Source organism: Thunnus thynnus, chromosome 1, assembly GCF_963924715.1.
Source record: "Thunnus thynnus chromosome 1, fThuThy2.1, whole genome shotgun sequence".
Classification (NCBI taxonomy): domain Eukaryota; kingdom Metazoa; phylum Chordata; class Actinopteri; order Scombriformes; family Scombridae; genus Thunnus; species Thunnus thynnus.
The window spans coordinates 28,598,091-28,611,572 of NC_089517.1; the positions used below are offsets into that span (position 1 = coordinate 28,598,091).

The window sequence follows — 13,482 nt, forward strand, 5'->3', positions numbered from 1 at the left end:
CATTTTGTGATCTTGTGTCTTGATTTTTCTTCTACATTTGGATCACAGACTGCTGTTTTTGATTCACAAAGTGTTTATTGATTCATCAAATATTTCAGTATGTTTGACGGTGGGTCTTACTGGAAAAATCTGTTTGTCTTTCAACTCTCATGAATATGTTTACCCACAGCTCTGACACAAGATGTAGCTCTTCATCTTGGTTGCAACTCTTGTTGTTGGTTTCTAAACAACATCACAGTTGTTTAGACACTCTTCTAATACTTAATTTAGCATGCTGACTCAACACATGCATAGCTGATGTTGCAGATTACAGATCGTGAAATATGAAGAACTAGACATTTAGCCTCATTAGTAAATGCCGGAAATGCCACCAGTATTTTTCTCTGTTGGATGTTGGCAGACTGTAATGATTCTCTGCAGTTTGCAGTTTGGAGTTTTTGTGTTCAGAAGCCAAAAATGTTCATGTTGATATTCCAAAGATGCTGTCAGCAAGACTACAAAACTGCATCATTTGCATACACCACCAGTCTGTGAAGTAGCAGGAATTGTGAGTGTAGACTCTCTGCAGCCCTATAAATCACTGACATCTTTTTTTAACAATCATGCTTATTACACAATATTCACAAATACTGTGTATATTAGATACATATAGTAATATGGAAATTAATATTTGTAATCCGTGGAGCTGGATGCAGGCTAGAGTAAGCTAATGCATTGTGCTGTCTGTGTGTGGTTGAGTTGTGTTTCATGTTTGACCTGAGCCTGCCAGTTGGTAAGCACCTGATGCCTGATGACACAAACTTACTCACAGAACTGTCGCAGAGGGACGGAGGCTAGATACTGACCTCAGGTCTCTGTTTAGTCAGTGAAGGAAGTGCAAAGTTAATGCAAAATGCTGATCAATGCTGAGCCAAGCACCAACAATGTCACATTTAACTAACTCATTCTGCTTTTCAAGTGACGCAGGCTCTACATTCATCCACTGTAAATGAGCTGTAAAAAGTAGAGCATGGAGCCCTCATACACACGGCTGTATGGCCATGATGAGGGGCCATCTGTTCAGTTGGCATGCAGAGGTGATGTCCAGGTAACAGTTAAATTTAGACGGGAAACAAATCAGTGAAATCCCTCTGGGGGATGATGATGAAGAGAATCAGTCTATGAAGGAATCTCAGAAGTGTACAGACGAGAAAGAGCAAAAGCATGTGAAAAAAAATCTCTGCTCTCAAAGATGGTGAAAATTATCATCAGAAAGCTGGGGTATAATCTTTCCTGAATAGAATTCTATTACAATGTGGCACCATGTGATAAATGCCTGGGCTGTCAGAAGCTAGCAAGCAGACTTAAATGAGCTCTTAAATAGGAATCAGGCAGGCTGTTAACTGTTATACAAAGTGGAGAGCCCAGCAATCACACTAGATACTAAGGGTTGAAGTGTTGCCCCCGCTGAGATGAAAAACAGCTTTATTAGATTCATTTTCACGCTGCTAAAAAATATATGCCTGTTGCCATTCTTTTGATGTGTGTCAACAGAGCCCGAGGAAACAGAATACTAAAGGAGCGAGAATTTTCTACCTGTTTTTAACTCAGTTTGCTGCATGGATTAGGTTGGGTTTCTATCACATCTTAATGGAATAGAGACCGACTGGAGCTGCACATGTTGTAAGCTTTTTCTTAGTGACACCTTTTCAGTGACTCCCATCTGCTAGAGGTGCAGAGTGCTAGTTACTGAGTGCTCTAGTCATGGGATTTTAGTTAAATTGTCAAGTAGTGATACATTCTGTGGTGGCTTCATTTGAACTCAGTACTCCCTTCTAGATAAGATGAGTTTAATTTAACCAAGTGGTGCTCTGACATGGATCATTTTTATTTTTTAGCGGCAAATACTCATTAAAAATTCAGAATCCATCTGGGGAAATGGAATTTGTTGCTTGATAAATAATTTGTAAAGTGTTAGAAAAATGTACTTTTTTCTTTTTTTTTCAGTAATTTTTTGTACCAACCTTAATTTGGGGTACTGTAAATGTCCCTACAGGAGTACATTGTTAACCCTGTAGCAGGACTGCACTGGTCCGTGTACCCTCCGTCCAAAGCTGTGTTCAACTTGTTTGATAATTCACACGTTTTTCATGTGAATTAAAAAAAAAAAATCTATGTTATGGATGGATAGCATAGCTGCGGGAACATGATTTCAGTTGAGGGCAGGGGGGTGCTGACTATTAAACCCCCCCTTGCCCCCAAAAGAGTTTCTGACTTTATTAAATTCCTGCAGCGATCGCCCACACAGAGACACGTTCTACACATTTAAACACGAGGCACAGCAGCATAACTTCATTGATTATTTAAATCTCCTGACACGCTGACAGGATCGGTCAGGATCTAATTAATGTTCTATGTTCTTCTATACATCCAAAAAGTCACAAACACAGTCCAGGTTCATACAGTGAAATTGTTTGGAGTAAAGCAGCTGTCTTCCTGATAAATCCTGAGCTCCATCAAAGCTGTCTAAAAAATTTATTTCAGAAGCTAAAAGTTTAATTCTGTTTCCCCTGGAGAGTTTTCCTCTGTCCTGTCAAGTTTATAACTACAGTTTTTAGTTATGCTGCTTAAGTGTCCCACGATATTTGCTTCAGTGACATTACTGTGCGCATTGAAACATTTACAATTACTGAAAGCAGCCTCTCTAATCTTTAAAGTAAATCGTTAAAGAAAACACTCATACATCAATACAACACAATAAAGAAATCATCTGGAAAGCTGGCGCTGCTCGACATAATTTAAAAAGCAATATCGCCTACAGGGACCAGTAGAGGTGGAGTGAAGTATCCACTGTAAGTGGCTCGGTCGGGCATGCCTGGTTCTTGTCCCCACTCCCCTATCTTTATATGCAGGTTCTATTTTTGCTAGACCAGCTCACACACAACATACACACAAAAAAAATAAATTATTGCAATACCACAAATGGGCCTATGGGTTGCCAGCCACCTGGAGGTGGGGATGCTGCACCTTGGAGTGAAGGTGCTGCAGCACGAATAAAAACCTCAAGCAGCAAATCTTAAAACTGTAGTTATAAACTTGAAAGGACAGAAGAAACTCTCCAAGGGACACAGAATTAAACTTTTAGCTTCTGAAATAACGTTTTTCAGACAATAGTCATGGTCACGTCTATCTATCTATCTATCTATCTATCTATCTATCTATCTATCTATCTATCTATCTATGCTGTAGCAAGCATAACCAATGATAATGTTTTTGTAGAGATGCAGTAGGGGCAGTTAATATAACAATAAAAAAGAAGTTGTTTTCTGGTTTTGGCTGAATTTCTATTCCAATTGCCAATTTGAAGACAAAAACGGGAAATGCACATGGATTTCCGTTTTTTTTTTTAATTTACACGAAAAACAGAAAAACAAAACAATGCATTGTATATTTGTTTATCGTGTTATCAAACAAGTTGAACACAGCTTTAGATGGAGGATACACAGACCTTGCAACTAACAATTCATTATTAATAAGTCTGTTTGATCTGATAAATCCAATTATTTTCTCAAATAATAATTTGGTCCATGAAATGTCAGAGAATAGAGATGAAATGTCCATCGCAATTTCCGTAAGCCCAAGGTGATGTCTTCAAATTACTTGTTTTGTCTGACAAGCAGTCTAAAACCCAAAGATATTCATTTTACTTCTATATATGAGAAAGAAAAGCAGCAAGTATTTACAATTAAGAAGCTGGAAAGAAAGGATTTTGGCATTTTTGTGAGATTAATGACTTAAAAAATTAAGCAATGGTCAAAATAGTTGCTGATTAATATTCTGTCGGTTGATTAATCGACTAGTTATCTCAGCTCTACCCTGTAGAATTACACTGTAGTGTAGAATACTACAGTACTGTAATATTGTAATACCCCATTAGTAGTATTATACACTAATCTGCTGGGGTCTCTCATCTCCACACTGAACCCTTGTATTACCCAGCAAGCAGCTCTGCTACACCACAGTATAAAACATTGTGAGCTGGAACAGGTTAAGCATCTGCCAAATTCCCCTGAGGATTGCTCCCTCTTGTCTCAGGCATGTAGAGAACCATTATCACACAAAGAGAATTACATCTCTCCAGATTGGGGGCACAAGATGGCTGCACATGTGACTGTGCATACAGGGTATGCCTGCCACTCCAGCTCTCAGTAAGCCGCTGCTTATCTTTAACTATGGCCCTCTACAGTGCAAATGTACACAGCACACAGAGATGGGAATGGGGACACAAAACAAAAAAGATAATCTCACTCATTTGTGGGTGACTTGTGATCCATGTTGTCTTACTTACCAGCATATGGAAGCTCTGTGATCCACAGCATTTCTCCTCTCAGGTTTTTAACAGTATTTTATTCATATTATTCAGTGCAGGATAAGTGAGTTGTTCTGTTTGTTGTTGGTAATCGGTGATGAAATCGACTTGTATATGAATAGCATGTCGTGGCATGCCAGTCCCAAATGGCTTTAGAAGGAAATAGCAATGGGATGCTGCACCCCTCCCCTTTAAATCTCTAATTAACACTTGGCAATTAAACATGGCTCTTTGGGGAATACTTAATAAGAGGCCCAAAGCTGGTTATTTGTGGGTGAAGAGGCTCTAGAGATCTTTTGTTCCCCCACTTCAATCCCTTTGGAAATGCAGTAAATAGTCATCAGAGGGAGACTATGTTTGCACTTGATAGAGATCACCCATTCTTTCCAAGGAATGGAGAAAATATAAATGCTGTACCAATATACCAATACCATACTCAATACCCAAATACCAATACCACAATCAACCCAAGGACACAGCTGTCAACAAGTTGAGGAGCTTAAGGCTGATTCTGCCTTACAGTAAAAGCTGTTCTCATTAGTCGGGACCTGACTGTTGGCATTAATCTAAACCCTGTTAGATTCCCTTTTCCTCTCTGTCTGCCACATAACTTTTACTGCTGAGTCAGGCCTGATGACATGCCCCAGAGGTACTACATTAAATCCCAGATTATTAAATGCACAACGAAAAGCAAGTGAAAACAGCAACCAATGTCAATATACTGTATATTTCACTCAAGTCAATTTTATTTGTATAGCGTAATATCACAGATCACAAATTTGCCTCAGGGGGCTTTACAATCTTTACAGCAATACAATATCCTCTATCTTTAGACCTGCGATTCGGATAGGGAAAAACTCCCCAAAAAAACCCTTTAATAGGTCATGGCAAATGTAAACCCCCTGACACATTTTCAGTCTTCATACTGAGATTGTCATTCCAGTAATGACAGATAGATATTCAGTAGCAACATGTAGTTCTCTATGCATTTAACCATAATGCTGCTACGAGTGGCTAGTTCCTGTGTTTACTTTCCTTCAGACTCATGTGACAGACAGAAAAAAAAAGTTGAAGTGATTCATGTAAAAATCATGTAAAAATCATTTAAAAATCATGTAAAAATCATGTTTATTTCAGAAGTAGTAGGAGGCTGACAGAGGGCCTTGCAAGGCCTTGTTCACCCGAATCTCAGTCTGAATCTCCGGAATCTCAATAAAAGACCTGCAGAGATCAAAGTTTGCAGGACATATAGAGTCACAACTGCCACATTTATGGGAAATACATCAGGTTCAAATAAACCGTAATTTTCCATTAAACTGGTGGAATAATTGGATATAAGATATGTAGCAGTCATTTTATGGGACCACCTGTCTCTCTGTGGCATAATTCTCACTATAGTATACAGACTGCTACCAATGATAGCTACTGCCAGTCCCTAAATCAATGCTGTTACAACCATTTGGCACTGAGCTGTCCTCTAACACATACAGAAATCAAAATCAAAGAGGATGGAGTATTCTCTAATAATGTGGTTTGGTAAATTCTTTGTTGCCCATTTTTGCAACTTGACGTTAGTGGATTCAAATACTGTATTTAAGACATAAGTAATCCTTGTTACATGACCTATACCTTTTGACCATGCAAAGCAAGGTTAGAGAGAAGGAGACAGAGAAAAGTGGAGAAAAATAAATGTTTAGAAAGTGTAATTAAGTGGCTGACATGTCTTTTGGGAAATGAATTATTCATATTTTATTTGGTAAAAATATGCATCTGCTTGGAGAGCTGCATGAGAGAGAAGGGAATTGGGGAAAAAAGAAAAGCATGATAAAAGAGAAGAGGGACAAAAAGAAAAAATACAAATGGGAAACAGACCAAAGAATGGCGGTATGGAGAAAGATCAAAACTGAGAAGTGAGGGAAAGGATTTGTGAAATGAAATAGCATGAGAATGCAGTTCTCTGTAGTTCAGAGGGCAGAGTATGCTACCAGTAATGCCGACTGAAGGGTAATAGGCTCACCCAAATAGACAAAAAAGGTCCTCTCTACTGTAACATACTTCAAGGTACAGTAAGATTCTTACAGTAAAGAATCTTAGTACCAGTTAGTACATGCAAGGCTAGCACTTTGTGTAAATTTAAATAGCATAAGAATTCAACATCTTCAGATGGTCACAGCCAAATGTTGCAATATGAAGCTGCCACCACTAGCTATTTAGCTTAGCTTAGCACAAAGACTGTAAACAGAGGGAACAGCTAGCCTGACTCTTTCTAAAGCTAAGAAAGTCCACCAACCGGCACCTCTAAAGCTCACTTATTAACATGTTTTATCTTCTTTGTTTAATCCACACCAAAGCAACTCGTGGTTTTACAAGGGGTTATGATCTGGACTGTTTTTTTGGCTGGGCGCAGTAACTTTCCCCTGTTTTCAGTTTTTGTCCTAAGCTAAGCTAACCAGCTGCTGGCTATAGCTTCAGTGTGGTATCAATCTTCTCATATCTTGACAAGAAAGCAAATTAGCATACCAAAATGTCAAACTATTCCTTTAACTTTGTCAGTGTGTTGTTTTAGCAACTTGTTTTGAGGCCATTTTTAACATTTTAGAGAGAAAGAAAGGGGGGGAATCCAATTGTTCTTATCGGCTACTTTTAAATTGGGAACAGCCCCCTGCAGCCTGAACCCCCTGGTTTTCAGAGAGCAGTGAGGACAGCTGATGATGGAATGATTAACTCCTTAATGCTGACTATGATTGGATTTAGCCAAGAAGAGCAGGAGAGCAGGGATCTTCCTGGTGGCAGTGTGATGGTGGTTGTGCAGCAATAAGATAATTTCCTGTCACAGGGGGTATTATCAGCCCATCATAGCATCAGGAGACCGCCGTCCCCTTATGGTTAGTGTCTTTAAAACCCTATCGGCTACTCTTGGGAGACTCAGCAGTGATTAATAAATATGAAATGCCTTTGAGTGAGACACCAAGCAACTGTATGTACAGCAGTACTCATAACAATATAAACGCAATAGGGGCGGCTGTGGCTCAGGAGGTAGAACGGGTCATCCACTAATCGGAAGATCGGCGGTCCGATTCCCGGCTCCTCCAGTGCCGATGTGTCCTTGGGCAAGATACTTAACCCCAAATTGCTCCTGATAGCTGTGCCATCAGTGTGTGAATGGTTAGTTTCCTCTGATGGGCAGGTTGGGACCTTGTATTGTAGCCCCTGTACCCATTCAGCATATGAATATGGGTGAATGTGATTTGTAGTGTAAAAGCGCTTTGAGTGGTCGGAAGACTAGAAAGGCGCTATACAAGTACAGTCCATTTACCATTATCTTGCGTTTGTTCACTTGACTCATGTTCTTTCATGTCGGGAGAATCAAATTGTTACATGCAAAGCTGAGGATAAATGGATGTATTAAACGTTGACAGTATTTTCTTTTCTTTTTCTATGAAAGTTTAAAAAAAAAAAAAAAGGTTGAGAGACATACTGAAGAAGATGATAATCCATGCCTGTGAAACAGAGTGCCGTGCTGTGGCAAGTCTAATGCAGGAGACATAAAGACATTAGATGCAGAACATGGGTTAAACCTGTCATCTTCACCCTTGAATCACACGCAGACAAGCCATCTTCTCTGCAATACTCAGCAACCAATGGGACTGCAGCTAGATGTCTGTGATTGTTTTCTAGAGCTTTCCGTCTCTTGGAGGATAGGAACAGAAGTTTCTCTCTGTGGAAGGATTCTGTTTCATCATCAGATCAGTAAATGCTCAATTTTATGCCAAAGGGATTGCAGGGATAAAGACTCAAACCCTTACCCCATGACAGAACTCATTCATCTCCCCACATGCACAGAAACTGGATATCTAAAAGCTTCTTTCCCCCTTCTTATTTTTCCTTGTGCAAGTATTTAATTTTCCAGGTCACTTACATAGCATTGACAAATGTACAATTCTAAGAGGTGATGGGATTTTTACCAGGCATCATATGAGCAATTTTGCTAGGTTGGACATAGAATATTATATTTTAGCTGATATGTCTGTCTGCACATGTGTTTTTGTATGCGTACATGTATCCTTGCACTGGCAAATATATGTATAAATTGCAGTGTTTATGATTGTCTTTGTGCAACTAACAATGTAAAGACAACACAGTAGAAAGTCATTATTACAAGCAGGGACATGCAACTGTTTGTATAGCTTAGCAGTCACATTTGTTTTTCTTCTTCATCTGTGAGGGACTCAACAGGCTCTGGTCAAACAGATGAACTAAAACCCATCTAAATTTGGCAAAGACGGGTGCAGGACAAAAAAAGAGAGCATTGTAGAACTGAACATTGTAGAAGGGGAAAATAGGGCTGCTTAAAGGAGGATTACAAATACAGCAGGGTGTTTGTTACCTGGAAACCTTGTTGCCCCCTGATCAAACTCATTCTAGGATGGTTTTAGTTTAGTCTGCCTGCATGTTTTATAGAACAGGTTTTTAATCCTAGTATGTGTTTCTCTCAAACTCCCCTTGCATCTCTTGATTTTCAGGAACCCTGACAGCTTTCCTGCTCTCACAGAAACAATCTGACTTGCATGAGACAGCTGTCCTTATTTACTGTGCTATATTTCCACAAGATTGTCCTTTTGATGATCCCCTCTAAGATTAGTGGTGACTAGGGGAGTAGAGCCAGATAACAAAGAGGGAGACAACTGAGGTCGGCCATGTCATTGAGTGGTAAGAGTGTTGGCAGTGTAGAAATGGTGATCAAAGAGTACTTCCAGCGTCGCCCTATGAATGGTTAATTTCTTCTTTTTTCTTTCACTGAGGGTCAAGGATTCTACCTGTTCTTATTCCCGAGGTGCTCTTGGTGGGCTTTGATCTGCATCTTTGCTTCCTGCACTGTAGAATCAATGCAAGGCCATTTCACACACATTTTAATACATTTATTTACATAAAGACGAGAGGATTCAAACACACACACACACGCACACACACACACACACACCTTTTCAGTGTATAACAGAAACACTGATAAGTGTTTTGGTGTGCATGGTGATTGAGGAGCCACAAGGCCCTGTACTAATTACAACCTTGCACTCACATACATAAATACATAAGGCGTTATCAGTAGTAGGTAGGTAGTAAGTACCTACTGGAAATGAATTTGTATTATTTAGGCAAAAACAAAAGTGAAACAAAAATTGAAAACATCTTTTAGATTGTATTTTAGTTAAAGTATTATTTAGTTATAATTTATGATATTATAGTATATTACACATACACACACCCCTTAAATACACACAGAAACATGTACTTACACCAGCCTACATAAGTACATGCACTCACACATAGACACGCACATAGGAAAACACAAGCATAAATGGGCACACAAACCATTAGTGTCTCTAGTATCTTGGACTAACTTTTTTTTTTCTTTTATCTGTGGTTGCCTTGCTTTTTTTCCTACTGTTCTTTTTTCTCCTGCCACTGATTTAAAGGCATGATTTGAATTAGTAATCACATCACATCTTTCTAAGAACACTCTCACACATTCTTGATTGTACCATATCCTCCAAATGTAACAAAGAAACACACACACATATACAGTATATGTCTCAAGTTAATATGACAATTAACCACATTTTTTTCAGTGTCCTGACTGACTTGACAATGACATTTCTGTCCCCACTATGTCCATACTTTAGGTTGGAACAGCAAATGCAAAAATACATTGTTTCACTGTTAAATACTTGAAATGTATGAGATGTAACTCTGGCTTGAGCTTTGAAATTGAATGATAACTGTAGAATGACCAAAGAAGTTAGTTGAAAATGACAACTCCAACTGGATATTGGAGTTATACATTTACTTTACTATGAGTGGCTATCCAGGTTAGCCACAATGGTGCAATCTTTTACAAGCTCACAGTGAATTGCCAGCATGACTAGACACTTCTTGACAATGATCACACACTTCTCGATATCTAGAGAGCTGATACTATACTTTTAAAAATATTTAAAACAGATATGGAGTTAGTACATTATGTCAGACTGCCTTCCATCTTTTGAGGGAGTCAGAGAGACTGTATGATCACAGACTAGGAAAATGCTATCTTGTTGGGCATTACCTGCAAGCGCCCATATGCCCTGTATGTATCCGTCTCCATTTCCTTGTGTGTCTGACCTCAGTGCCAGCTGTTCCCTGTGGCTGTGTATCTGTGATGCAGCACTATGGCCTTTGAGTAACCTGATTGTTGTGTGTCTCTGTGTCCCTGCAGTACAAACAGGTGGAGCAGTACATGTCGTTCCACAAGCTGCCAGCAGATATGAGGCAGAGAATCCATGACTACTATGAGCACCGTTACCAGGGCAAGATGTTTGACGAGGAAAGCATCCTGGGAGAGCTGAACGAGCCGCTCCGAGAGGTGGGATGAGTGTTTCTGTCTGGGGTTTAAATCTGCAGCAAATGTGGCAGTGATACATTCAAACGCCTGTGTTCTGCTTGACATTCCCCTCAGTTCAGTTCACATTCACTGACATTTTACCCTTACACAAGTGCACAGTGGGAAAAAGGTTTTTTTCTCCTGAGGCCAAATCCAAATGAGTAAAACTGAGAGGATCTCACAAAAGAAAAACAAATGTCTGCACAGCTGACATTTTTCCCATTGTTACTCTTGTCTGAAACTGTGACAGGTCAATGCATTTTGTAAAACACCAGTTCTAGCTCTTTTCTGCTGTCCTTACTAACTGCTGCTTTCAATTTTTATTCTGTGTGCTCACACAGGAAATCATCAACTTTAACTGTCGAAAACTGGTGGCCTCAATGCCTCTGTTTGCCAACGCCGACCCCAACTTTGTCACTTCCATGCTCACCAAGCTGAAGTTCGAGGTGTTCCAGCCTGGGGATTACATCATCAGGGAGGGCACCATTGGCAAGAAAATGTACTTCATACAACATGGGGTTGTCAGTGTACTGACCAAAGGCAATAAAGAGACCAAGCTTTCAGACGGCTCCTACTTCGGGGGTAAGACGAGTTGGTGCTGCACCAGAAACACAAACTCAAAGGTCACATGCACTCACGCACATCTTTATGTGGAACCTAAATCTGTCCTCTTTTAATATTAATAATGGTGTCCTTTAAGACATAGGCCTAGGCTTGAATTTTGATTTGTGAGGCAACAGCATTTGGATAATGCTATTCAGGCTCAGATATTAGCTCCTTGTGAGCTTTCAGTAATATATTGTGCATTGCTTGTCACCTCACCTAAAATTCTGCTTCATGGTTTATGCAGGATTTTTCCCTTAATTCACATCACGAGCTGTCTCTTAAATGTAGGGCAAATTAAGGAAAACAGTACTCACTGTGGTGAATATTAAGAAATATGCATTTGAAGGTCACAGAGGTCAGAAAGCTGTGAAATTACATATTATATGAATGCTTGAGACTTAAGCGATAACCCAGAGTTGTTATGTACTTAACTCGTGTTATGTTCTTAATCAGGGTCAGATAATGCGTAGCTCTCTCATGGTCCCAGAGAGCCTATGACACATGTAGGAGACAATGCTGCCATACTGCCCTCACCAAATACCAATTAATTTGCCCAGTGACAGCGTATCATTTAGACTACACTGTTAAGTAATGAGAAATGGTGGCAAAGCGTTTAACAGCACATGACCTGCCTGTGGAAGTTTAATTACGCTTTGCCTGCTCAAGTCCATCTCCATGCCCTCTCTCCGGGGGTTCCAGAGAAATAATGAAAAGATGGCAGGCAATCTATCTCTACATATGCCAAAACTAATCAACATTTTAGACAACATGGCCCTGGCTCTCTCTAGAGCCATGTTGTCTCAAATGTTGTCCAAAATGTTCCCTCCTTCAGTCCCTCCTCAGCAAGGCGTAATTCAGATTCAGGGAGAGGTTTAGTGTGCTTATAAGCTTGTTTCCAGCACACACGTCCTGGTAATGTCACGGTTTGTGCGACAGCTTGGACATTCTGTCATTCAAAGATCACTATCTTCTAAAGACATTTGACTTTTTTTTTTTCCTTGAGTGAACTTAAATGTGAGTAGTGAAACCCACAAAAGTGCAAATGCACTGGTTTTGGAAAAGAAACTAGCTTGCTTGCTGTAATCTTAAGCCTTGGATCTGTAATTATTTTCCCCTCTTGCGCATTATAGGGACAAGGCTTTTGACTCCATTATCTTGTGACTATTCCTGGAAGTGCCATTTCTCTGGGGGTGTAAGGGTTGGGGCTAGTGAGGTAAGCCTAGAGCCACTGGGAGTTTGTTACCAAACACGAGTTAGTCATTCATGAAATTAATTGGTGCAGGATCAGCACAGGGAGTATGTGGCACATGTGGATCTCAGTGTGGCTGTCAGTATCAGCAAGAAGGAAGTCTAAAGCAATGAGCAGTTGTTGTCGTTGTTGTTTTTTTTTATGTTATGTGCAGGGACACGGAGACCTGCTCGACACGGATTGCAATGTTTTGTCTGTGTATCGTGCACAGTGTGAATGTGTGAGCATGTGAAGGAGGAGCAGAAGCTGTCCAGTTGTTGAACAGCTTTGTTTTTTGTCAAACAGGCTCCGTGTCAGCAGGCTGCAGTTTACAGTACAGCAAATGGCAGGCGTATATGCTCATCAGCATCTCAGCAAACTCATGTACTATAATTCATTCATTCATAGACAACCTGAATTATTTACACAATTATATACTCAGCAGTCTGCTCCAGTTTGTTAGCTGTTGGATTAGCTCGAGTCAGAGAGCCTAAAGTCTAAAGTGGACACGACATGTCCTGGATAGGAGCGTCGGCTGGGCACACAGCGATCCACTGGAGAGGGGAAATGTAATGTGACTGCAGTACTAACGCCAAGGGACACATGGATTGCTGCCAAGCCTGCTCTCTGGACGCAGCTCTGGGCTCAGAAAGAAAACATGCACACCCTCCCACCCCCACTCCACTTCCCTCTTTCTCTCCTTATAGTTCAGTATTGAAACACTTATCCGAACAGCATCTCCGCTGCCCTCTCAGTGCCCAGACTGAGCAGGTTATTGTGTTGTTATAGTTCATCCTTTGTTGCCTGCAGTAATTGATGTGTTGCCAGTGCAGACTGCGTCTCTCTCTTGTTAGGAGGAGAGCTCCATGACCTTGTGGTGGC

General features: G+C 40.2%; 1 protein-coding gene across 3 annotated transcripts in view; it reads left to right on the top strand.

The window, feature by feature from the left end:
- Positions 1-13,482, top strand: part of LOC137185912 (potassium/sodium hyperpolarization-activated cyclic nucleotide-gated channel 4-like) — an 81,959-nt gene that overhangs the window by 47,868 nt on the left and 20,609 nt on the right. For all 3 annotated transcript variants that reach the window (XM_067594449.1, XM_067594457.1, XM_067594438.1), the window contains 2 exons: positions 10,602-10,748; positions 11,108-11,348. In XM_067594449.1, the coding sequence (XP_067450550.1) occupies positions 10,602-10,748; positions 11,108-11,348 (388 nt within the window). The remainder of the gene's footprint in view (positions 1-10,601; positions 10,749-11,107; positions 11,349-13,482) is intronic.